The sequence below is a fragment of the Eleutherodactylus coqui genome, chromosome 8, assembly GCF_035609145.1.
Source record: "Eleutherodactylus coqui strain aEleCoq1 chromosome 8, aEleCoq1.hap1, whole genome shotgun sequence".
Lineage (NCBI taxonomy): Eukaryota > Metazoa > Chordata > Amphibia > Anura > Eleutherodactylidae > Eleutherodactylus > Eleutherodactylus coqui.
The window spans coordinates 169,098,316-169,121,763 of NC_089844.1; the positions used below are offsets into that span (position 1 = coordinate 169,098,316).

General features: G+C 44.4%; 1 protein-coding gene across 1 annotated transcript; it reads right to left on the reverse strand.

Moving 5' to 3' along the window:
* Window positions 1–11,945: 11,945 nt before the first annotated feature.
* LOC136577161 (sulfotransferase 1A1-like) lies at window positions 11,946–22,484 on the reverse strand. Its single transcript, XM_066576939.1, has 8 exons — window positions 22,378–22,484; window positions 21,605–21,788; window positions 21,378–21,503; window positions 21,194–21,291; window positions 19,836–19,962; window positions 12,503–12,597; window positions 12,236–12,416; window positions 11,946–12,145 (listed from the first exon to the last, which is right to left on the reverse strand). The coding sequence occupies exons 2-8, from the start codon at window positions 21,735–21,737 to the stop codon at window positions 12,039–12,041; spliced, it is 867 nt and encodes a 288-aa protein (XP_066433036.1). The 5' UTR covers window positions 21,738–21,788; window positions 22,378–22,484; the 3' UTR covers window positions 11,946–12,038.
* Between the last annotated feature and the right edge of the window lie 964 nt (window positions 22,485–23,448).

The following is a 23,448-nucleotide window of genomic DNA, read 5'->3' on the forward strand; positions in this document are numbered from 1 at the left end:
AAAAATACATGATGTTAATGCGAGCTTTCAGACGTTTGCTCTCAGTCCTTCATCAAGGTATAATGAAATGAATCTGAAGTGGCGAGTCATATACATACTTATGACAAGGCACAGACATGGATGCGAATAATTTGCCCTTAAAAGAATAGTCATTGATAAGGGAGTGAAGGTTCCATGGTCCCTGAATTAGTGTTGGTGGAAGGGTTTTACCAGGCCAGCAGTGTTAGCTGTGCTATCGATTTCTATTACTTCCCAATGCCGCATAAATCCTCGGGAATAATTTAACCCTCTATTAGAAATGTCAAAAGTTGTTATGAATTTATATTCCCAAATTCTTCTATGGCTTTGTGACTTGAAATTGCCTTTCAATATCGTAACTTTGATATCTTCTTTGTCGTGTCCTGGACTAGAGAAATGCTCCACCAATGGGAAATTCTGTCTTTCTCTGTTTAATTATGTGGCAATGAGATCTCATCCTCGCTTTAAGTTTTTGTCCTGTTTTTCCAACATAAAGGCCCCCAATGGGACATTTACTACACCGGATCAGTTACACGAAATCGGACGTGGAACATGTGAATCTTATAATCTTATAGTCCTGCTGTGTGTTGGGGATCCGTATCCTGTCCGCGATCCGTACATGTGAGCAGGACTTACAGCTCCTTACATTACAGGGATAAGTTCCCTAGAAAGAAATTGCACTGCTGGGTTCTTCTAGTACTCCATATCACTGATATTACAATACAGATGTAGTGGTCCAAAGTCATTGGGCCCCTCCAGAAAGAATGCTATATGTAGATTGTATTGTCTTGTACTGGTATAGTGTCTTTAAATGTGGAGTGTGTCAACTAAATGTACTAATGTTTGCAGGAATGAAAGGGTTAACATCTGCAAATGTGTTGTCTGCATTGTATCTGGAAATGTATCATCTTATGTTGTGAGTTTGGAAGTCATGTGATCATGCTTCATATATGTGTTTGCAAGGTGGACTGCAAGTCAGTCAGTGAGACACTCTAGTCTAGTCTAACAGGAGTGAGCAGTTAGCAAGTGTCTGCAAGAGAGGCAGATGCTTTTCGACCCCCACAGACACTGGGTATTCTTGTACCTTGACGCCACCAGAAGCTAGGGGTTTGACAGAAGGAAGGCCCCTTTCACACCCCTAGCTCCCGATTGGCTGGCGTCACAAAGGTCCTAGCAGCACAGTGTGCATTGATTGTTGGCTGCCGTGGACGGTTAGGGTTAGGGATGATTTTACTTTTAGGCTTACATTATTAGTTGTAAATACTTCCATGTTACTGCAGTAGTATGGAAGTATTTACAAGTAATGTAAGCCTAAAAGGAAAATCATCCCTAACCGTAACCGTCCATGGCAGCCAACAATCAATGCACAGGAAACATCAATACCTGTTGCACTGCGGTGGATCTCCTGCCGTGCAGGTCAGAAGGGAGAGCCTCATCGTTGATCTTCAGCAGAAGGGGCGAAGGGCCGGAGAAAGCAGAGCAGAAGCTCCAAGCAGACGTAATTGCCGGGGCGCCGCAGAGAGGAGCCCAGACTGGAGATGTCACGTGGCCTGTCATGAGGAGCAGCAGCAGTACCATGCAGGAGACAATGGAGACCCTCTGCGGTGATTAGAATGGCTGGTGAGATCAACACCTGCAGTGTGCAGCACAGGACCGGTCAGTAAAGAGCAACAGCGGGGACCATAGCGCTGGGAACATAACCGCAGGAGCGAGGATTACAGCCCTGGGGAAGAAATTACTGCCACGGGGAGCTGTATTAACAGCTGGGAAGCCATGCAAAACGGCTGGTGAGATACACAGCTGCAGCGGGGAGCACACGGCTGGGAACTGCAGAGCACACAGCACTGGGGACCACACAGCAGGAGCAGGGAACACAGTCCAGGCGTGGGCACCTGTATTAGCAGGCGCGGAGCAATGATGGCAGACCAGGAGCAGGGAATAACAGGGCCGGGGAGAAAAAATAAGGAGCGGAAATCACTATTAGCAGGGCACAGCACATATTACCAGGGGACGGGATTATTATAGTTACACGCAAGGACCTAGAGCCGAGCCTTCTCTACAGCCAATGAACTTCAGGGGGCGTCAACTGGCAGTCAGTCTAGTCTCCACCAGTACTTCCTGGTGGCGTCAAGATACAATAATACCTGGCCACTGATCAGTCTGTGCATGGATAATGGAAGAGACCGAGCGATATCCTGAGAGTTGACCTGGGACTAATACCCCCAGGAGTTCTTCCCACTAAGTACAGGAGAGTAAGCAGAGCTAAGAGCGGCTGAAAGTGTGATTGCTGACAGTTTGGGAGTTCGGTGGAGAGAGGAGTGTGTTTGTCCAGTAGCAGAGCTGCACAGATAACTGGGACTGTGGGCCCGGTATTCATCCTGTGTTCTGCCTCCCTGTCTTACCACCTACTTTGCCGGCATCCAAGCTGTATTCTGGCCTATGTACTGTTGAACTGTTCAGTGTTGGTGTTACAAGTAAAGCAACATTGCCGACCGTTCCTGGCTTTGTTTTCAGCTATACTCTGTGTGTGTGTGGACTATCATTTCATTATCCAGCTTCACCGCAGAGGAAGGAACGGTGGCATCACGTGACATCGAACTGTAAGTTCTGAACCACAGCTCAGTTCATTGTGTCCCTTGAGGTCTCCCCCTAAGCAGAGGCCTGGATGGGTCTCATTCATCCCTTTATGGGGGAGGAGATGGTAGAGCCACTGTGACAAGTGACATCTTTATCCCCGTCATCTCCTCGGCTGTGGGCCCGCTCCTCGCCCGCTGCACAGACTCATTATATAGTATTGTAGCCTGTAGTATAATATCAGGGGTGTAATGGTAGGTTGTGCAGTTTACAATCTCACCTAGCCTTGGTGTCCAAGGGGGCCATTTGCTCCTCTGCCTATACCGAGGGCATGACAGTTAGAGGAGAGTGCCGTTACATGTTTAAGATATGATTTATAATGAGATGATAGTGATGTCATATGTATAAAACATGCTGTATAATGAGATGATAGTGATGTCATATGTATAAAACATGGTGTATAATGAGATGATGGTGATCTCATATGTATAAGATAGAATTTATAATGGGCGGACAGTGCGGTTAGAAGTTTTAAGATATAAGGGACATTCATAAAAGCTTTTATGTCCATTTCTAGTTTTTGTAAGCCCTGTGTGTGCTAAAATTTTACGACTTTTTGACCTCCTCGCCATTCCCCTAAAAAGAGAGTGTGGCTTGTCAGGAGGGGGCGCTCTGGACACTATATACACGTATATGGATTACTTATATCAGCAATTGGTCAGGACAGCATGCAAGGAGGGGCTCTGGGGTATCAGAGGGTCCCAAACGTGATGAAATACAGAAGGAAAAAAGATAAAACTCCTGCGCTCAGGGTATCAAGAAACACCAGATGTACTAAGTAGTGAAGATAGAGGGACTATATGTGGGGGAAAGACTCTTCATGCAGTCAGTGAGGGACGATCATAAGACAGTAATAGAACCTTCGTGATCAGATCAAACTATATGTCTATGGACAGACAGTATAGTGCAAGGCGATCAGAGCTAAAGACGTCCTTTATTGAGGAGAAATCTATAGGCATTCACACATAACTGAGCAATGACAAATAGCAGAAAAATGAGAGGGAATATACATATACTAGCTGATATACCCGGCTTCGCCCGAGTTAATTTGGTACTGGTGTTTATCTGGTGTTCACACGGAAAATCTTATGAAGTCGTGGTTACTTTAGAGATACCGAGGAAAAACATATGTTCACCATTTTGCATAGTTCTCTGCGTTACCCAGGAAACACCACGGGAGGTAACCGTGCGACGTTTCCTTTATATAAAATGACATCAGGAAGTGAGAGAATTACATTCCGTACGTAAAATTTGGATGCTAATTCTTTTGCACTTGAATAATCGAGTTGGGACCCATTAACTTTTCCAAATTATGACATATTCAATGCCCGTGCCAAATTTCACGTTTCTATGACATCGGGAAGTGAGAGAATTAGATTTTGTACGTAAAGTGTGGACGCTAATTATTTTGCGCTTAGAATTGAACAATCGAGGTGGGACCCACTAACTTTTCCTATTTATGACATAATCAATGCCCATTCCAAATTTCATGTTTCTATGACACCCAGAATTGAGAGAATTATTCCGTACGTAAAATTTTGACACTAGTTCTTTTGCGCTAGAATTGAATAATTGAGTTGGGACCCATTAGCTTTTCCTATTTATGACATAATCAATGCTCGTGCCAAATTTCATGTTTCTATGACATTGGGAAGTGAGAGATTTAGATTATGTACGTAAAATTTGGACGCTAATTCTTTTGCTCTAGAATTAAACAAATTAGTTGGGACCCATTACCTTTTCCTATTTATGACATAATCAATGCTCATGGCAAATTTCATGTTTTTTTACGAAAACGGGAAGTGAGAGAATTAGATTCCATACGTAAAATGTGGACGCTAATTCTTTTGCGCTTAGAATTAAACAATTGAGTTGGGACCCATTAGCTTTTCCTATTTATGACATAATCAATGCTCATGCCAAATTTCAAGTTTCTCTGACATCGGGAAGTGAGAGAATTCGATTCCGTACGTAGAATTTGGATGCTAATTCTTTTGCGCTTAGAATTGAATAATCGAGTTGGAACCCATTAACTTTTCTATGTATGACATAATAATCAATGCCCGTGCTAAATTTCAAGTAAGAAAATTAGATTACGCACGTAAGATTTGGACGCTAATTCTTTTGTGCATAGAATTGAATAATCGAGTTGGGACCCATTAGCTTTTCTAATATATGACACAATCAATGCTCGTGCCAAATTTCAAGCTTCTATGACACCTGGAAGTGAGATAATTAGACGCTAATTCTTTTGCTCTAGAATTAAACAAATTAGTTGGGACCCATTACCTTTTCCTATTTATGACATAATCAATGCTCATGGCAAATTTCATGTTTTTTTACGAAAACGGGAAGTGAGAGAATTAGATTCCATACGTAAAATTTGGACGCTAATTCTTTTGCGCATAGAATTGAATAATCGAGTTGGGACCCATTAGGTTTTCCTATTTATGACATAATCAATGCTTTGGCCAAATTTCATGTGTCTACGACATCGGGAAGTTGGAGAATGAAATTCTGTATGCAAAATTTGGACGCTAATTCTTTTGCGCATAGAATTGAATAATTGAGTTGGGACCCATTAGCTTTTCCTATTTATGACATAATCAATGCTCATGCCAAATTTCATGTTTCTATGACACAGGAAAGTGAGAGATTTAGATTATGTACGTAAAATTTCGACGCCAATTCTTTTGCGCTAGAATTGAATAATCTAGTTGGGACCCAATTACTTTTCCTATTTTGGAGATAATCTATGCTTGTGCCAAATTTCATGTTTTTACGACATCGGGAAGTTGGCGAATCACTCAGTTAATGAGTCAGTGAGTGAGTCAGTGAGGGCTTTCGTCTTTATATATATAGATAATGGTGCGCATACAAGGGGGGGAATTTTAGTAGGAAAATACATATAATTATTTATAAAATATATATATAATAATACGAATGACATCAGTATTTAAAACAACAAATGACACATAAAAGCAATGGTCTACACATATCTGGACATGAAGGCATATATTGTCATGATATTTAATTGATTCATTAATTAATAAATAATAAAGAATTAAAAATTAATAATTAATAAACTGATGGGGGATGGTAGCTTATAGAATCTATTAATTTCATGCATAAACAATAAATAGGAATATGACAATTCACGACCTAAGTAGAGACTATGGGGAAATAGTAACATATGTAGTCCATTACTACAAATCAGTGGGGATTCACTAAATATAGGAGACATGGGTGAAATATATGTATGATATGCATAACAAACGTGACTTCCAGTTCTCTGGTAATGCGGTATTCCTCCCTTTCCCGCGAGAAAACAGGGTTTTACGGCACTCTGGTGCCATTTTTAAGTATATATGCTGGTCTGCTTACTCCATACCTCCATGCTGTAACAGAGACAACTTAGGATAAGGTCCCCAACGTTTTTTTTTTCTAGCACATGCCCATTGTGTGCCTGGCTATTTCATCATCTGTGTGTATGTGTGTGTATATACATATATTTCACCTATGCCTCCTATATTTACTGTGAATCCCCACAGACCGCCTCCTCCATTTGTACCGTGACACTGAGTCCTTCTGATACGTCTGGCTTCCCTTCTGACTACCCTGCGCACCTTCTCCATTCGTACCGCGACACTGAGATCTTCCATTGCCGACTCCTAGCTCTTCCCTGACTACTCTTCACACCTGCAGCTACTACACCTGACGCTCCAAGCCAGTGGCTGAAACCGCTACAAAATAGTCACAGAGTGCTGACCACTCTGAGAAAACAGATGACAGAACTCCAGGATTTTTGCACCTTCTACCAGGAAATGGCTGCTAGGATGCAACAAGAGATTGAAGAGTTACAGAGGCAACTTTTGGAGATGCGCAATTTAGTGCCAGACATCCACATACCACTGCCAGCGAAATATCCGGGAGATCATTGCCAATATTAAGGTTTGCTAAATCAATGCAGAAAGCAAGCTCGGGGCCGGATCGGGCCCTGCAAGGGCCCATAAGAGAAGGCCCTGCATGACAGGGTTGTTAGGGAGTGGAACGGGCAGGATAGGGTTAATAAATAGTAAAGTAAGATAGAAGGAGGGGGGGAGGACATAGGGTGAGTGGGCTATTTATATTCAATTGGATTGGTCAGGGGTAAGTAAGGGGAGGGGTTAAGGAACCCATAAAAAGGGAAGTTTGTTTACCAGTGACAGGAAAAAGGTATTCTTTATCATCAACCTCCTCGCTGATGACACTCTTACCTAGGCCTCACCATACGTAGAGTCCAATAGTGATCTGCTTGATAGCCTCGCTGCCTTCACAACTGCCATAAATCAAATCTTTGATGATCCAAATTGCTGTGCCTTGGCACCCTTGTGCTCGGGACCAGTCACGCCCGAGACAATTGAACTGGAGCTCTATATGAAACCTGACTATGAAGAAACGATCAGCTTTCAGCTCCTCTTGTCCCTTAAATGGCAATTCTCGGGATCCCCTGATTCTCTACTAGAGATGAGCGAGCGTACTCGGAAAAGCACTACTCGCTCGAGTAATTTGCTTTATCCGAGTATCGCTGTGCTCGGGTCTGAAGATTCGGGTGCCGCTGCGGCTGACAGGTGAGTCGCAGCGGGGAGCAGGGGAGAGCGGGCGGGAGAGAGGGAGAGAAAGATCTCCCCTCCGTTCCTCCCCACTCTCCCCTGCAGCTCCCCGCTCCGTGCCGGCACCCGAATCTTCAGGGACGAGCACAGCGATACTCGGATAAAGCAAATTACTCGAGCGAGTAGTGCTTTTCCGAGTACGCTCACTCATCTCTATTCTCTACCCAAAATCCCTCTATCAACTGGGAATCAAGGACCATTGCCCTCCCTACAGAGTACTGTAAGGAGAACTGCAAGATGGCACCAACCGCCCCTAAACCAGTGCAAGACCCCGAAGATGGACAACAGGACTTTGAGAAGTTACCGATTCAGTACCAGATGTTAAGAGAGGTCTGCAGCAAGAAGAGAGCTGACCAGCTGCCACCACCTCGGCCCTATGATTGCCCAGTGGAGTTGCTCCCCGATGTTTCTATTTAATTTGGGCTAATTTACAACTTTTAAGAACCGGAGTTGAAGGTACTCCCAGAATACCTGGACGTAAATGTGAAAAAGGGGGTTCATTCGACCTTCTTCTTTATTGAAAAAGAGTGACTCAATCCTGTGACCATGTATCGATTACAGGGAGTTAAAGGGGTTGTCTCACGCCGAAACGTTTTTGTTTTTTTTTCAATAGGCCCCCCGTTCGGCGCGAGACAAACACAAGGGATGGGTTAAAAAAAAACAAACGGATAGTACTTACCCGAATACCCGCTCTGCGGCGACTTCTTACTTACCTTACCAAGATGGCCACCGGGATCTTCACCCACGATGCACCGCGGGTCTTCTCCCATGGTGCACCGTGGGCTCTGTGCGGTCCATTGCCGATTCCAGCCTCCTGATTGGCTGGAATCGGCACATGTGACGGGGCGGGGCTACGAGGACTAGCTCTCCGGCACGAGCGGCCCCATTCAGCACGGAGAAGACCGCACAGCGCAAGCGCGTCTAAAATCGCCAGAAGACGGTGAATTTAGATGGATCCATGGCGACGGGGACGCTAGCAACGGAGCAGGTAAGTGAATAACTTCTGTATGGCTCATAATTAATGCACGATGTACATTACAAAGTGCATTAATATGGCCATACAGAAGTATATAACCCCACTTGATTTCATGAGACAACCCCTTTAAGGATTACATGTGGGGCCTATTATCTTGAATGGAAGACTGCTTTTAGGACAAGGTACGGTCATTTAGAATACCTAGTGATGCCATTCAGCCTTTGCAGTGCTCCCGCCACCTTCCAGCACTTTATCAACGATGTATTTTGAGATCTGTTGGACCAATTCATACTGGAATATCTCAAAGACATTTTTATCTCCCTGATAATTTGGAGGAACACCGTAGGCACATTGCAGTGGTCTTGGAATGACTCCAAATGAATAATCTCTACATCAAACAAAGGAAGTGCAAGTTTGAACAGACCCAAATGCAATTTCTGGGATACATTATCTCCCCAGACGGCCTAAGTGTGGACCCCAGCAAGATTAAAACCATCCTGGATTGGCCTGTTCCAAAAATTTTGAGGGAAGTACAGTGTCTGATCGGTTTTGTGAACTTCTACAGGAGATTTATTAATGGCTTCTCAACGGTCATCTCTCCTATAACCTTCCTCACAAAGAAAGCACATCTTTTTCTGGTCCCTGGAAGCACAGATCGCTTTGGAGAATCTAAAGACTCTGTTTACTTCAGCACCAGTACTGATCCACCCAAGAATAGAATTGTCTTTTGTTGTTGAGTTGGATGCCTCCGACTCCACAGTGGAAGCTATCCTGTCACAATGAGTCAGAGATAAGATGCAACTACATCCTTGTGCATTTCTGTCCTTCACCTTTATCTGCCACCGACAAAAACTATGACGTCAGGAACGGGAAGCTTCTGGCCATCAAGGTGGCTTTCACCAAATAGAGGTACCTTTTGGAAGGTGCTCATCATCCAGTAATGGTTCTTACCGCCAATAAGAACTTGAAATTTCTCCCTACTACCAAGAGATTATCTGTGAGACAAGCACAATGGGCCCTGTTTTTCTCCCGGTTCAATTTTCTTGTGTCCTACTGACCCGGTTCCAGAAATGGCAAGGCAGGTGCTTTGTCCAGGATATTTTTGGAGCCCGAAGAGGGGTCAAACACAGACTATGCAATCCTGTCCTTAAAAAGTTTTTTGGGTATCCTGCACTCTGAACACCTTCTAACAAAGTTTAAAATTACCCTATCCTGAGTCGTCTTTCTAAGGATGTGAAAATTTGTTTTAGAGATCACCAACTGTATGTTCCCGAAGCGGGTCAACTCCAAGTCCTTGAACTAGTCCATGATTCCAAACTTGCCGGTCACCTTGGAGTCACAAAGACTTTAGAACTCTTGCTTCATTCCTTCTGGAGGCCCGACTGCAGGAGGACTGTGAAGAGGTATGTCACCTCTTGCGAAGTATGTGCTCGGAACAAGATGCCACGAGCTCACCCTTTGGGTTTCCTACAATGTCTCCATCCCATCCAGGCTATGGGAATCTATTTCTATGGACTTTATAGTGGACCCACCCCCTTCAAAAAGAATGACTACTATGCTTGTTTTCGTGGACTGACTCACAAAGATGGCTCACTTCATCCTCTTAGAAAAGATTATGACCGCCGAGCACACCGCAGAGTTGTTGATTTGGGAAGTTTTCCAACTACATGGAATTCCAAATGATGAGGTCTCTGACAGAGGGATCCAGTTCACTTCAAAGTTCTAGAAGCACTTCTGTACGGCCCTAGGAACTACCATGAATCTCTCCTCTGCTTTCACCCTCAGTCTAACGGCCAATGTGAGAGAACAAACCAGACTCTTGAGCAGTATCTCCGCTGCTTCGTCTACCATCTCCAGGATGACTGGGTAAATTATTTATCGACAGCAGAGTTCACCTACAACAATGCTCAGCACAGTTCAACTGCCCAGAGCCCGTTCTACTCCAACTACAGTACACATGCCTTCTTCATTCCTGGCCTCCCATTAACACTCCAGTCCCGATAGTTAATCATAGACTGATAGCAATAGCAGAAATGCAGAAGCGATTGAAAGAAACCTTGCAGGAAGCCCAGTATGCCTAAAAGAAAGTGTCCGACTGTAACCGCCAAGTAGCTCCTACCATCCAGGTTGGAGAAAAGCTGTGGTTGGCCACCAAGAACCCGAAGGCCCATGTACCCTCTCCCAAACTTAAGCAAAAATTCATCGGACCCTTCCCAATTGCAGCGAGGGTCAGTTAGATGGCATTCCGGCTAAAGCTTCCAGATTCAACTTGTCTTTCACATGTCCCTGCTAAAGCAATTCACTGAATATACCTTTGTGAGAAGGCATCAACCGCCTCCCCCTCCCGTGAAGATTCAGGGCCAAGATGAGTTCGTTGTGGAGAAAATTCAGGACTCCAGACCACAGAGAGATAAGCTACAATACTTTGTGAAGTGACAGGGATATGAGCCAGAGGAGGAGAACTCCTGGGAGACTGATAAAAAAGAGTTTTACAAGCCATCCGCAAGCAGAGGGGCTGCTGTCGAGGCTCAAAACTGCAACCTCCTGCAGTCCACTCAGCAGCTCTCTCCACTAGGCCATCCAGGATTTGGATAGTTCCTCTTCTGAAACCTAACCTTGTTTTATATTCCTGCTAGTCTAGTTCCTGCCTCCCTGTCTTGGCCCCACTCTGCCGCTAATTGGGACTTTCTATAAAAGCCTGGCCCTGACATTCCTTCCCTGCATGATTATTATGCTCCAAGCCTTGATTCAGTTCCAATACTGCCTTCTCCTCTACTATTCAACTGAGATACTGACCTCTGGCTACCCTTCTGACTATGCTACCTATCTCTTACATTTGTACCGCGACACTGAGACCTCCCATTGCTGCCTGCTGGCTCTTCCCTGACTAGTCTTCAGAACTGCGGCTACTACACCTGAGGTTCCAACCCAGTACCTGAAATCGCTACAGACATAGCTGAGGACCATTGGTCATCAAACCACAATCCATGTACGATGAACACTACAGAGAACTGTTAGCTGACCATCTGCACTCATGTCTACAGGAAGTCTCTGACCACAGTGACATCTTTCTACAGGACAATCCTCCTCGAATCACTAGGGAGTGGTTAGAGGAACACAACAATGAATCTTCCACATTGTCTTGGCCCCTAAACTTACCCGACTGTAACCCCATTGAACATGTTCGGGATCTGCTGGAAGCGGCTGTGAGGTCTGCTCTTGCTTATCTACAAAATGTGCACCAACTGACGGAGCTGCTGCAGCGGGTATGGGGCGAGATAAGTATGAAGGATGTTGACCACCTTGTGGAATCTCTTCCCTGATGTCTGAAAGTTGTGATTGCCCAAACGGGTGGACCAAACCATTATTTAGGAGGTGTTCCTAAAACAGTGATCATTCGGTGTATAGGGTATCATTTATAATAGGAGGATAGTGATGTCACAAGTGTAAGATATAGTGGTGACAATAAATGAAAAATATGCCCCTCGGCCAGAACACTGGCCTCTGCACCACTTTTTCGTACATACCAACATTCCTGACTTGTAATGGATTGTGTATTATTAAGTGACAATGTCATTTATGTCAGCTATACTTTTTAATTGTAAGATCATCAAGTCACAAACACAATTAGGATATTGTTACACATAATTAACATTTAACAGGTACAAAAGACAATTAGGGTTGTAAATGAATGTGAGGAGGAGGATCCTAAAAAGTTTTAAAAATGTATATGGGGGTATACAGGGGATTTCATGCTCCTAGAAGCGGAAGGTCAGGTCGGTGTCAGAGATCTCCTTCTTGTAATATTCATCAAATAACTCATTTTGAGCCACTGTGAAATGAGTCTTCCAGTCTCCACAGGTTCCTAAAATGGAGGAAGTACAAGATTTAGTGACTAGGACTTCAGACATAGATGTTACTGTAATAGACATCAGTGGGAGGTAAGCATTCATACCTTTCCTCATGAAGGGTGAGATGGTTTGGTCCATGACGGAGCTCGGGATGTTGCTGTAGTTGGCCATGGGGTTGTCTTTCATGGCTTTGAAGGTTGTACGCTGGTGGATCTTCTCCACAACATCATCGGGTAGATCCTTACCTACGTACTTCATCACTTTTCTGATTTCTCGTTTTGGGTCCTAAGTAGATGTTTAGAAGTCCTGATCAGCTCTCACAAGACAGCGACATTGGTATAAAGAAGCTTATTCTGACGTAATCTCCTCACCTCTAACATGTCCTCATAGAAGAGGTAGAGGATGTCTCTCTGATGTCTTATTTTCCAAAAGTCCTTATTGTGGGCACCCCATGGTCCATAAGAAACTATGGAAGGCAAGCAAGACAAATTACAGGGCATCCCGCAGCCACACATTAGACTCACATCACGTTTTATGAACACATACAACATACAACGTATGCACCTGGAATGCTCTTGGCATATACACCAAACATAGCATCAGGCCCCCATTTACCCAATGGAGGCCAAAAGAGTGTATAGATAGCTGTTGACCAAACACTCATTTGGCTGATAGGCATTTTGCCCTTCACTCCCATACAGATATATACTGGGATCAGGTGGCATGTGCTCTGAGTGTAGAGCAGGGAGAAAGCAGCAGCCAGACCCCCCTCTGTCCTCCTACGGACCCCTCTGTCCTCTTCCAAACCCTTCTGTCCTCCTCCAGACCCTTCTGTATTCCTCCGGACCCTTCTGTACTCCTCCGGACCCTTCTGTACTCCTCCGGACCCTCCTGTACCCCTCCGGACCCTTTGGTGCTGTAACCAGTCGCGGGTTGTGGTATGACACGGGTTCAGAATGGCGCAGCAATAAGAAATGGGGACAGGGGTGACAAATTGTTTTTCTATAACAATATCTATACTGAACAGTTGTATAATAAACATAATGAAAAGGTTTGGTCCGGTGTCGCCAGTAGAGCAAAATGTGATTTTTCCCAGAAAGAGAAAGCACGTAATCTTGTAGATAAGATACCTTTTAATTGCTAACAAAAATACATGATGCTATGGCGGGCGAGCTTTCAAACTTACTCAGAGTTTTGCTTCAGGCTTAAATGAAAAAGATGCAAAGAGGTGTATATATATATAGACTAGCTGATATACCCGGCTTTGCCCGAGTTAATTTGGTACTGGTGTTTATCTGGTGTTCACGCGGAAAATCTTATGAAGTCGTGGTTACTTTAGAGATACCGGGAAAAAAATATGTTCACCATTTTGCATGGTTCTCTGCGTTACCCAGAAAACACCACGTGGAGGCAACCATGCAACGTTTCCTTTATATAAAATGACATCGGGAAGTGAGAGAATTAGATTACGTACGTAAAATTTGGACGCTAATTCTTTTGCGCATAGAATTGAATAATCGAGTTGGCACCTATTAGCGTTTCCTATTTATGACATAATCAATGCTCGTGCCATATTTCAAATTTCTATGACATCGGGAAGTGAAAGAATTAGATTCCGTACGTAAAATTTGGACGCTAGTTTTTTTCTTTCAAAATATGTTTATTGGTTTGCGGACACATATGTAACATGGCATTGATAAGTGCTTCAAAGAAAATGAATTAACTTGACAATCTTGATGTCTAAAGGAGGCGCGGGGGGGACGCCGAGGACAAGCCCAGTCAGGGGCGCCGCCCAGAGGTCATGTACCATTTGGTCTATGTGGGAATTTCCAGTGTCCTGTGTCAGTCACCTCCCCTGGATCTCCCGCCAGTGCTTGGATAGCTCCCCCTTTTCTACTAATGTTGTTAGTTGTTATTGGGGGTTCCCAACGTCCCCCACGCCCCCCCCCCCCCCCCCGGCCTCTGGTGAAGCCTTTTACATGCCTCAAGCCAAACAAAACAAAAGGACACTGTTTTTTTGCGCTATAATCGAATAATCTAGTTGGGACCCCATTATTTTTCCTATTTTGGATATAATTAGAGATGATCGAGCATACTCACTAAGGCAAACTACTCGATCAAGTAGTGCCTTATGCGAGTACCTGCCTGCTCGTCTCTAAAGCTTCGGGTGCCGGTGGGGGAGAGAGTGAGAGAAAGAGATCTCCCCCCCAGCAGGTCATCTCTAGACATAATCAATTCTCGTGCCAAATTTCATGTTTCTACGACATCGGGAAGTTGGAGAATTAGTGGCGAGTCATATACATACTTATGACAAGGCACAGACATGGATGTGATTAATTTGCACCTAAAAGAATGCTAGAACAGAAGTACAAACATATTTAAATAATCACTGATAAAGATGTGAATCTTTTATTGTCCCTGAATTAGTATTAGGGGGTCATCATGCCAGCAGTGTTATTTTTGCTATGGATGTCTCATACTTCCCAGTCACGCATGAACACTTTTGAGCAATTTAACCCTCTGTTGAAAATGTCTCATATGTTCTAGGTCGGGTCCATGACTAGAAAAGTGCTCGACCACAGGTAATTCTGTCCTTCTCTGTTTAAGGGCTCCTGCACACTTGCGTTTTTCTTGTGCGTTTTTTCACGCAATATTGCTGCGTATTACAAAGTCCCATTGACAACCGGGTAAAAAAACCACAGCGTTAACGCATGAAAAAAAAGACACACAAGAAAAACGCAAGTGTGCAGGAGTTCTAATTGTGTCACGATGAGACCTCATCTTCACTTTGAGTTTCTGTCCAGTTTCCCCCAACATAAGAGGCCCCAACAGGACATTTACTGCACTGGATCAGGTACACAACATCAGACGTGGAACATGTGAATATCCCCGGGATCTTATAGTCCTGCTGTGTGTTGGGGATCTGTATCCTGTCCGCGGTCCGTACATGTGAGCAGGTCTTACAGCTCCTTACATTACAGGGATCTTATAGTCCTGATGTGTGTTGGGGATCTGTATACTGTCCGCGGTCAGTACATGTGAGCAGGACTTGCAGCTCCTTACCTTGCAGGAATAAGTTCCTTTTTGTGTATCTGATGGCAACACACTCCTGATTATACAGGTCCTCAAATTTGGAGGAGCCTGTTGAAGGGGAGGATTCAGGAATATGGTTTTCATACTGTCATCCTTGTGTAGCGTATGATGTAGCTTAATGTCTGGTTTATGGTGCGGTGGAATGCATTGAATCTCATGGAATTTTATAGCGGATACAACCGGATCTGCTCCAACCCAACAGACAGAGAGGAACATTTATACCATCTAAAAAGGACATTTATAAATCAGGGCTACCATCCCACCTCGGTAATGACCAAATCAACAGAGCCACCAGGATACCCAGGAATCAACTACTCCAATACACAGAGAAGGAAGGAAACTGTTGTGTACCTCTAATAGTGACCTACAATCCACAGTGAGAGGTACTAAGGAAAACTGCAAAGAAACTCCACCATACCCTACACAAGGATGACCGTCTGAAAACTGTAATCCTGCAACCTCCCCTTCTGTATCACAGGCAACCTCCTAATTTGAGGTACATTATAATCCGGAGTGCATTACCCTCTGACACACAAAAAGGAACTTATCCCTGCAAGGTAAGGAGCTGTGAGACCTGCTGACATGTACGGACCGCAGACAGGATACAAATCCCCAACACACAATATGACTATATGATTTATAGGACATTCCCAAGTTCCCCGTCCAATGTTGTGTACCCGATCCTGTGTAGTAAATGTCTTGCTAGGACCCTTTATGTTGGAGAAACAGGACAAAAACTGAAGCAATTAAACAGAGAAAGACAGAATTACCTGTGGACAAGCATTGTTCTAGTCACGGACACAACAAAAACATATGAAAGTTATTATACTGAAAGGCAATTTCAAATCACAGCGGCTCATAAGAATTTGGAAATATAAATTTATAACAACACAGGCTTTAAAGGGGTTGTCTCATGCCGAAACGGGTTTTTTTTTTATTCAATAGGCCCCCCGTTCGGCGCGAGACAAATCCAAGGGATGGGTTAAAAAAAAAAAAAAAAAAAAAAAGTTTATTACTTACCCGAATCCCCGCGCTGCGGCGACTTCTTTCTTCCTTTACCAAGATGGCCACCGGGATCTTCACCCACGATGCACCGCGGATCTTCTCCCATGGTGCACCGTGGGCTCTGTGCGGTCCATTGCCGATTCCAGCCTCCTGATTGGCTGGAATCGGCACACGTGACGGGGCGGAGCTACGAGGACCAGCTCTCTGGCACGAGCGGCCCAATTCACCAGGGAGAAGACCGAACTGCGCAAGCGCGTCTAAAAACGCCAGAAGACAGCGAATTTAGACGGGGACGCTAGCAACGGAGCAGGTAAGTGAATAACTTCTGTATGGCTCATAATTAATGCACGATGTATATTACAAAGTGCATTAATATGGCCATACAGAAGTGCTGAACCACACTTGATTTCACGAGACAACCCCTTTAAATTGCTCAAAAGGGTTCGAGTGTGACTGGAAAATATAAGACATCCACAGCACATATAACTCTGCTGACCTGATGACCCCCTAACACTAATTCAGGGACCATAAAACCTTCACATCCTTATCAGTGACTATTTAAAGGTGTTTGTATTTCTGTTCTAGTATTCTTTTAAGTGCAAATTAATCACATCCATGTCTGTGCCTTGTCATAAGTATGTGTGTATATATATGCATGCCTCTATGGATCTATTACATTTAAGCCTGAAGCAGAACTCTGAGAAAGTTTGAAAGCTCGCTATAGCATCATGTATTTTTGTTAGCTATTAAAAGGTATCTTATCTACAAGATTACGTGGTTTCTCTTGCTGGGAACAATCACATAAGAAACATAGTTATGCCTCATAGAAGGGTTTGTGTACTTTAACCTTGCGGTATAACTTTAGTGTAAACTCTCTATTAAACCAACAGTACTTTGCTTAAATACAAGTTCTTGTCCCTCGCCGACATATACATCTCAGTACCTCATACCATGGACAGAGACGGTCACAAATAAGGCGATCCTAGACCATGTCAGACCAAAAGTATCACTAGAAAGCAAAATCACCAAACGGCTTTCATACTTTGGTCTCATACAAGCTAATTCTCTTGAACATTAATGCTCGGCACAGTCATTGGGTCCAGAAGAAGACGTCAGAGAACATGCTGGCTAGATACAACCAAGTTTAACACGAACATGACTGGAAAATCTGAAGGAAGAGGCCAAAGACAGAGGGAAGCATGGCGTATGCTGATCAACAAGGCGACAGACTGAACGGAGAAATCATCATCATCACTTCATTAGATCCCTGGCAGCAGCAAGGCACATGACATTCCTCATAATTTATGAGAAGAGTTTTATATCTCATAACTTGCAGCGTAACTGCTAAATACATCCTCATATCGGCCATAGGCCCGGACCTCAGATGTCCTGTAAATGCAGCGTCCCCACTTACGGAATACATGTGGTGCACAATACTAAAGTCTAGCGGTTTCTCTCCCATGTTACATTAATAGATCCCATATATGCTCTATACAATGTGCCTAACTGCACCGTTACACCTCATTATTACACTCTATTACATCACACCAGGCACATTACACGGTCGCCATTAACCCTTCATACATAACATCACCGGTTCTCCAACTCCTTAGAAAAGAGAGCCTTCCTGTTTCCGAGTATAACGGTGGTGAATGACACAGGGTGCAAAATACAAAGTAGACGCCAGACTACAAAAACATAGCTTTTTATTACATCTGGTATCCGCAAGTAGATATACTTGAAAGGGATAAGCGAAAGATTGCTAATAGTAATGCAACACTTTAACAGTTAGTGATAAGGCCTGACCATCCTGACCTAACGATCGCTACCTGTGGTAGATATGGTATACAATGTACAGTTAATGCACACCATCACGGAAGACTACCTGTACATCGGAAACTCACATAATATTTCTTGAGTAAGGGATAGTTCAATAAAGACAGCGGCTCTCTACACACAGTCAATATTTACTGAAGAGGTGTCCAAGGAGCTGATGCACAACAAGGTAGAAGATATTCAATGCAAAGCTCCATTGATGAATAAAATGATCTATATCAGAGTCTCTATCTAGCAGGCCTGCTTACAGTCCATTTCTGATTGTTCAAGTGTACATACTTAGTTTTTCCTGAGGTACTTCGTCACTTACGAACCCTAGTGTCCTTCTCACAGTGATAGGCATACAGAGTTGTCCAATGTCCGTTGCCGGTCTGCAAAGCATTCAACTTTAGAAGAAAGGATCAGTCTCTGGAATAGCTCCCACAGGCTCCCTATGGCCGTGGCCTTAGTGGATTTGCAGTCCAAACTCCTTCAGCAATACAGACTCAGAACTCCTTCAGAGCCAAGTGCTTCTCCGGCCACAGCTAGCAGCCCTCAGAGTCTCTCAGCAGTCTGTGACTAGAGGCAGCTACACACAGTTTGCAGTGACGCTCACCACTGTGTACTCTCACTGGCATGCTTCACTATCACTTCCCTTATTGTTAGGGTTTCTGCTGGGATCTGTGATGCTACATAGGTTTCCAGCTGACCAGCCCCACAGGTTGGGGTTGATTAAGCTGACTGGGGTTGGATTTCTTCAGCCAGCCAGTCCCTCGGGTCTTAGACCCCTGTGTGTTAGATGCCTGTATCTCCAGAGGCCCCTATTTAAGGAAGGGGGGACCATTAGGGCTTGCTGCTGGAATCTTGTGTATTACATGGGTTTTCAGCAGCACAGCCCCACAGGTGGTGGTTGATTGAGCTGGCTGGGTGTGGATTGCTCCAGCCAGCCAATCCACAAGTTCCGTTACTCATATAAACCAGCTCCTCTGCTTTTCTCTGTTTGTTCAGTGTGAACAGTGTCATGCTCCTGCGTGTCTGTGCATGTGGCTGGACATGAGGTGTCTGTGCAGCGTTCATGATGATCAGTGTGAACAGTGTTATGCTCCTGCATGTCTGTGCAGCTCTCAGTATGTGCAGTGTGAACTGTGTCTTGCTGTGGGTCCGTTATTATCTAGAATGAGATAGGTAACTAGGTTCCAGCGGGAGGTCGTTGCTATCGTGACACATAAGACAATGAGAACCTGTGAAGTGGGCTTGCAGGCTTAAGTACCTTGGCCGAATTATGAGCTAATACCTCGTATTGTATCTATTCCATCTGTTTATACATGCGGTATGCTTGGTGCATGTTTTGAGCACTTATCAGCCGTTGGTTTATTTCTGTCCGCAAGTGTGAAGTCTGTTCCACAGTTCTGCAGTTCATGGCCAGTATAACTCTACAGAGTGTTCATGTCCCAGAATGACATTACAGAATACACATGTACACAGATAAGGAGATATTTGTTCATGTCCCTGTTAGCCACTTTACTCTTATTCTCAGGAAGTTTGCGCCTATTCCGAGGGTAGAGTTCTAAATAAACGTTTGCACAAATGTAACAAATATGCACAAATACATTTCTGGGGTCCCCCCTTACATGTGCTGTACTGGTTGTGAGGAGTCTTGGAAGCATTTCAAGAGGATATTTAGAGGGTCAAATTGTGCCCTCATTACTAGGCTATCTGTAAGATGTCAGTGTTTTTATGATGGTCTGTGCCCATAAATCAGCAGATAACGTATATAGATCCTATATGTACCTGTCCCTTTTATGAACTGGTGAAGAAATTCATCAAACGTCCCCGGCTCCGGGTGGACAACGGCCATGCGATAGAAATGATAAAATGACACCAATACGTCCTTAGGATTTCGGGCCACGTAAATAATCTGTGGAGGAGAGGATCATAAAAAGTTGGATATTCGAGAGTGACCAGGATCTACAGCGAGAGAAAGACCTGAAATGGCACAACATGAAGAAAGTGCAAGAGGAAGAGAAAGTCCAGAGATTGACCATACTCTACAGAATAAGACAGAAGGTTATATTGGAAGACGGACATAGGTGTACTGCAAGAGACAGATGGAGAGAGATCATACATGTTGGGCCGAGCTCTACAGAAGGACAACTAGGCCCAGCCTTACAGAAAGCATGGGAGCCCTGAGAACAGAGCAATAATGGATCTAGCCAGGTAGAACGAGACATACACCGGTTTATAAAGTAACGGCGAAGGACATGCAGTGAAGGACCCCTTTATTAGGGTCCCCGAGCTGGACCTATCTTCCCACTGGTTCTTTCAAACTCCATTGCTATAGTACAGAGTTTAAACAGCCATAGAAGAAAAAAAAAAACGTTCATGTGCAACTACATTCCGTAGCGGCGAGCATAGTTGCGCATAAGCCCGTGTGTTTTTGCCATGATAAACAGGCCCTGCATTGTTGGAGCAGCTGAATACAACGCTGGAGCTCCAACTAATGTGTGCAAACACACAACTCGCCATTCCTTAGCACAGATGGGCTATAACAGCAGATGAGCAGGTACAGCGCCATTGTGTCTAAGAGAAACAGAAAGGAGAGACTCCAGGGGGCAAAAAGAGCACAAAACTTGTATCACTGAGCAGCGGACAAACATCTCCTGGTCGGATGGATTCAGATTTTTGTTGCGCTGTGCTGATGGTAGGTCAGAATTTGGTGCAAGCAGCATGAATCTCTGACCCCTTTCTGTCAGGCTGGAGGAGGTGCAGTAATGGTACATGGAATGGTTTCTTGTCACACCTGGTTCCTCTGATACTTGTGGATGCACGTCATAATAGTTTTCTGTGGTTCTGAAGATCAAAGGAGGTCTAATGTGCTACTAGATGGGGGTCTCTGATCAGTGGCTGTTTAGTAGATGGTCCCAATTAGAACAATAGAGAAGGACCTGATTCTACAGCAAGAGAAGGACGAGAACCTTTAGAGTAATGGGAGGACCAAACCCTACAGCAAGGGAGGTAGACCTGGTTAGAGATAAGCCTGGGATAGGACGCAGACTAGTGATATGACACATAGTTGGAGCAAGCTTTATAGTAGTAGACAGGCAGGAGATGGAAGATCAGCCGTGGTCCATGAAGAGCCACGTCAGTACCTTGCAGTTCTTCTCCCAAAAGCTCTCTGGCAGGAGGTGGACGGGTAAATGAGACTTGATCAAGCGAGGAGGCTTCATTTCATTAAGTTGCTCAGCACCTAACGAAGAGGCAGGTTGTTATAACATATGGACCATATATCATACAGGAGGGGTGTAACAACAATAACCAATCTGCAGCACTTACCTGTTGGCATACCAGGGACAGCAAACTCCAGGAAGGGCACCCGCTCAAATATGGTTCCACGTTGGCTTGTCTTAGTCTCTCCGTCGTGTACAACTAAGTCCACAATCTCACTGATCCAAGTGGTACCTACCAAGGGTCAACATGGCATAGAATACTTAGACATTAGGGTTTCTGGGCACCTCCATGGCGCAGGTGGGCTGCAGGCACCACACCTTCCTTGCTCTCACCAGATTTGGGATAGGTGTCTATCAGCAGGTCCCCTTCTTCAGCCTGGAAATTCTTCACATTCTCCCAGTTGTCTGCAAAGTATTCGATGAGGGGCATATCACCCACCATTTTCAGAGGAGGGCGACTAGCCATGTCTGTAGATCTATCAGCCGGAGATTGGGGGTATAGGTTTCAGGTATCAGTCTGTATGGTGCAGCAAAGAAAGAGTTAACCAATGTGCAGCGCCAAACTTTTCTTTATTGGTCAAATCTGCTTCTAACGTTTCTTATCTCATGCTTATCTTTAGTTACAAGATGTAGATTGTCCGTCCTAAAGATGCAGAGTGCCAATATCATTCTTGGGAGGCATGCTCTAGTCACATCCAGAGCTGCATTCATAATTCTACCAGCTGCCTCTTCCACAATGCAGCTCTGGATGTGAATGCAGACATACTTCTTACACACCTGTGCAGGTATCAACATCCTAGCTTAGGGGTGGGGAGGGGAATAATATTTTCACCAGGGGCTCCTCAGACTTTAAGCCGTCTCTGCCTTCCCCTAGTTCCTTGTAGGACCAGATCCGCCCGTGGAAATGTTACAGCATGTAAGAGAATTATTCATGGCTTGTGAACAGTAATCCTCTATCTGTCCTACTGCTCTGCCTGTGACAGTGTCAGTCTCCACTGTAGTCCTAGCATTCTATTCATGAACCAGGAGGCCCTGGATGAAAAGAGCTGTAGATCTCACCCTGATGAAGGATTGCTGCGCTATCCAGAAAAACGTACGGTGCCTACCTGGACGATGGCAGAGAGGACGGGCACAGCTTGGCACACCGGCTTCTAATACAGGAGGAGAGACATTGAGAAAAGAGAGAGACAAGGGGGCGGGGTCTACTGTGATGCAATTACAGGCTGATAGGAGATAGATGAAGGAGGGGGGACTTTATTGTCTAAAGGTTTTATTTCCACAAACAAGGTGAAAAGTGATGCGTTATCTGTAATCCAGCGGTATCACTTGGCTTAGATACACCAGTTAAGCAGACAGTATAACACATGTAGTATTAGGTACAGCGGCTCAACAGACAGTATCACACATGATAGGATTAGATACACAGCTCAGCAGACAGTATCACACATGATAGGATTAGATACACAGCTCAGCACACAGTATCACACATGATAGGATTAGATACACGGCTCAGCACACAGTATCACATATGATAGAATTAGATACATGGCTGAGCAGACAGTATCACACATGATAGGATTAGATACACAGCTCAGCAGACAGTATCACACATGACAGCATTAGATACACAGACTCAACATACAGTATCAGACATGATAGGATTAGATACACAGCTCAGCACACAGTATCAGACAAGATAGGATTAGATACACGGCTCAGCACACAGTATCACACATGATAGAATTAGATACATGGCTGAGCAGACAGTATCACACATGATAGGATTAGATATACAGCTCAGCAGACAGTATCACACATGACAGCATTAGATACACAGACTCAACAGACAGTATCAGACATGATAGGATTAGATACACGGCTCAGCAGGCAGTATCACACATGTAGGATTAGATGCACGGCTCAGCAGACAGTATCACACATGATAGGATTAGATACACGGCTCAGCACACAGTATCACACATGATAGAATTAGATACATGGCTGAGCAGACAGTATCACACATGATAGGATTAGATACACAGCTCAGCAGACAGTATCACAGACTCAGATACACGGCTCAGCAGACAGTATCACACAGGGTAGGATTAGATACACGGCTCAGCGGACAGTATCACACAGGATAGGATTAGATACACGGCTCAGCAGACAGTATCACA

Bases quoted from the DNA above. Each gene is read 5' to 3' on its own strand.
- LOC136577161 (XM_066576939.1), bottom strand. From the start codon at position 21,737: ATGGCTAGTCGCCCTCCTCTGAAAATGGTGGGTGATATGCCCCTCATC. The intron at 21,292-21,377 runs GTAAGTGCTGCA...CCTCTTCGTTAG, and splicing joins TGTCCCTGGTATGCCAACAG to GTGCTGAGCAACTTAATGAA. The intron at 12,598-19,835 runs GTACATATAGGA...TGCCTTCCATAG, and splicing joins CCAGTTCATAAAAGGGACAG to TTTCTTATGGACCATGGGGT.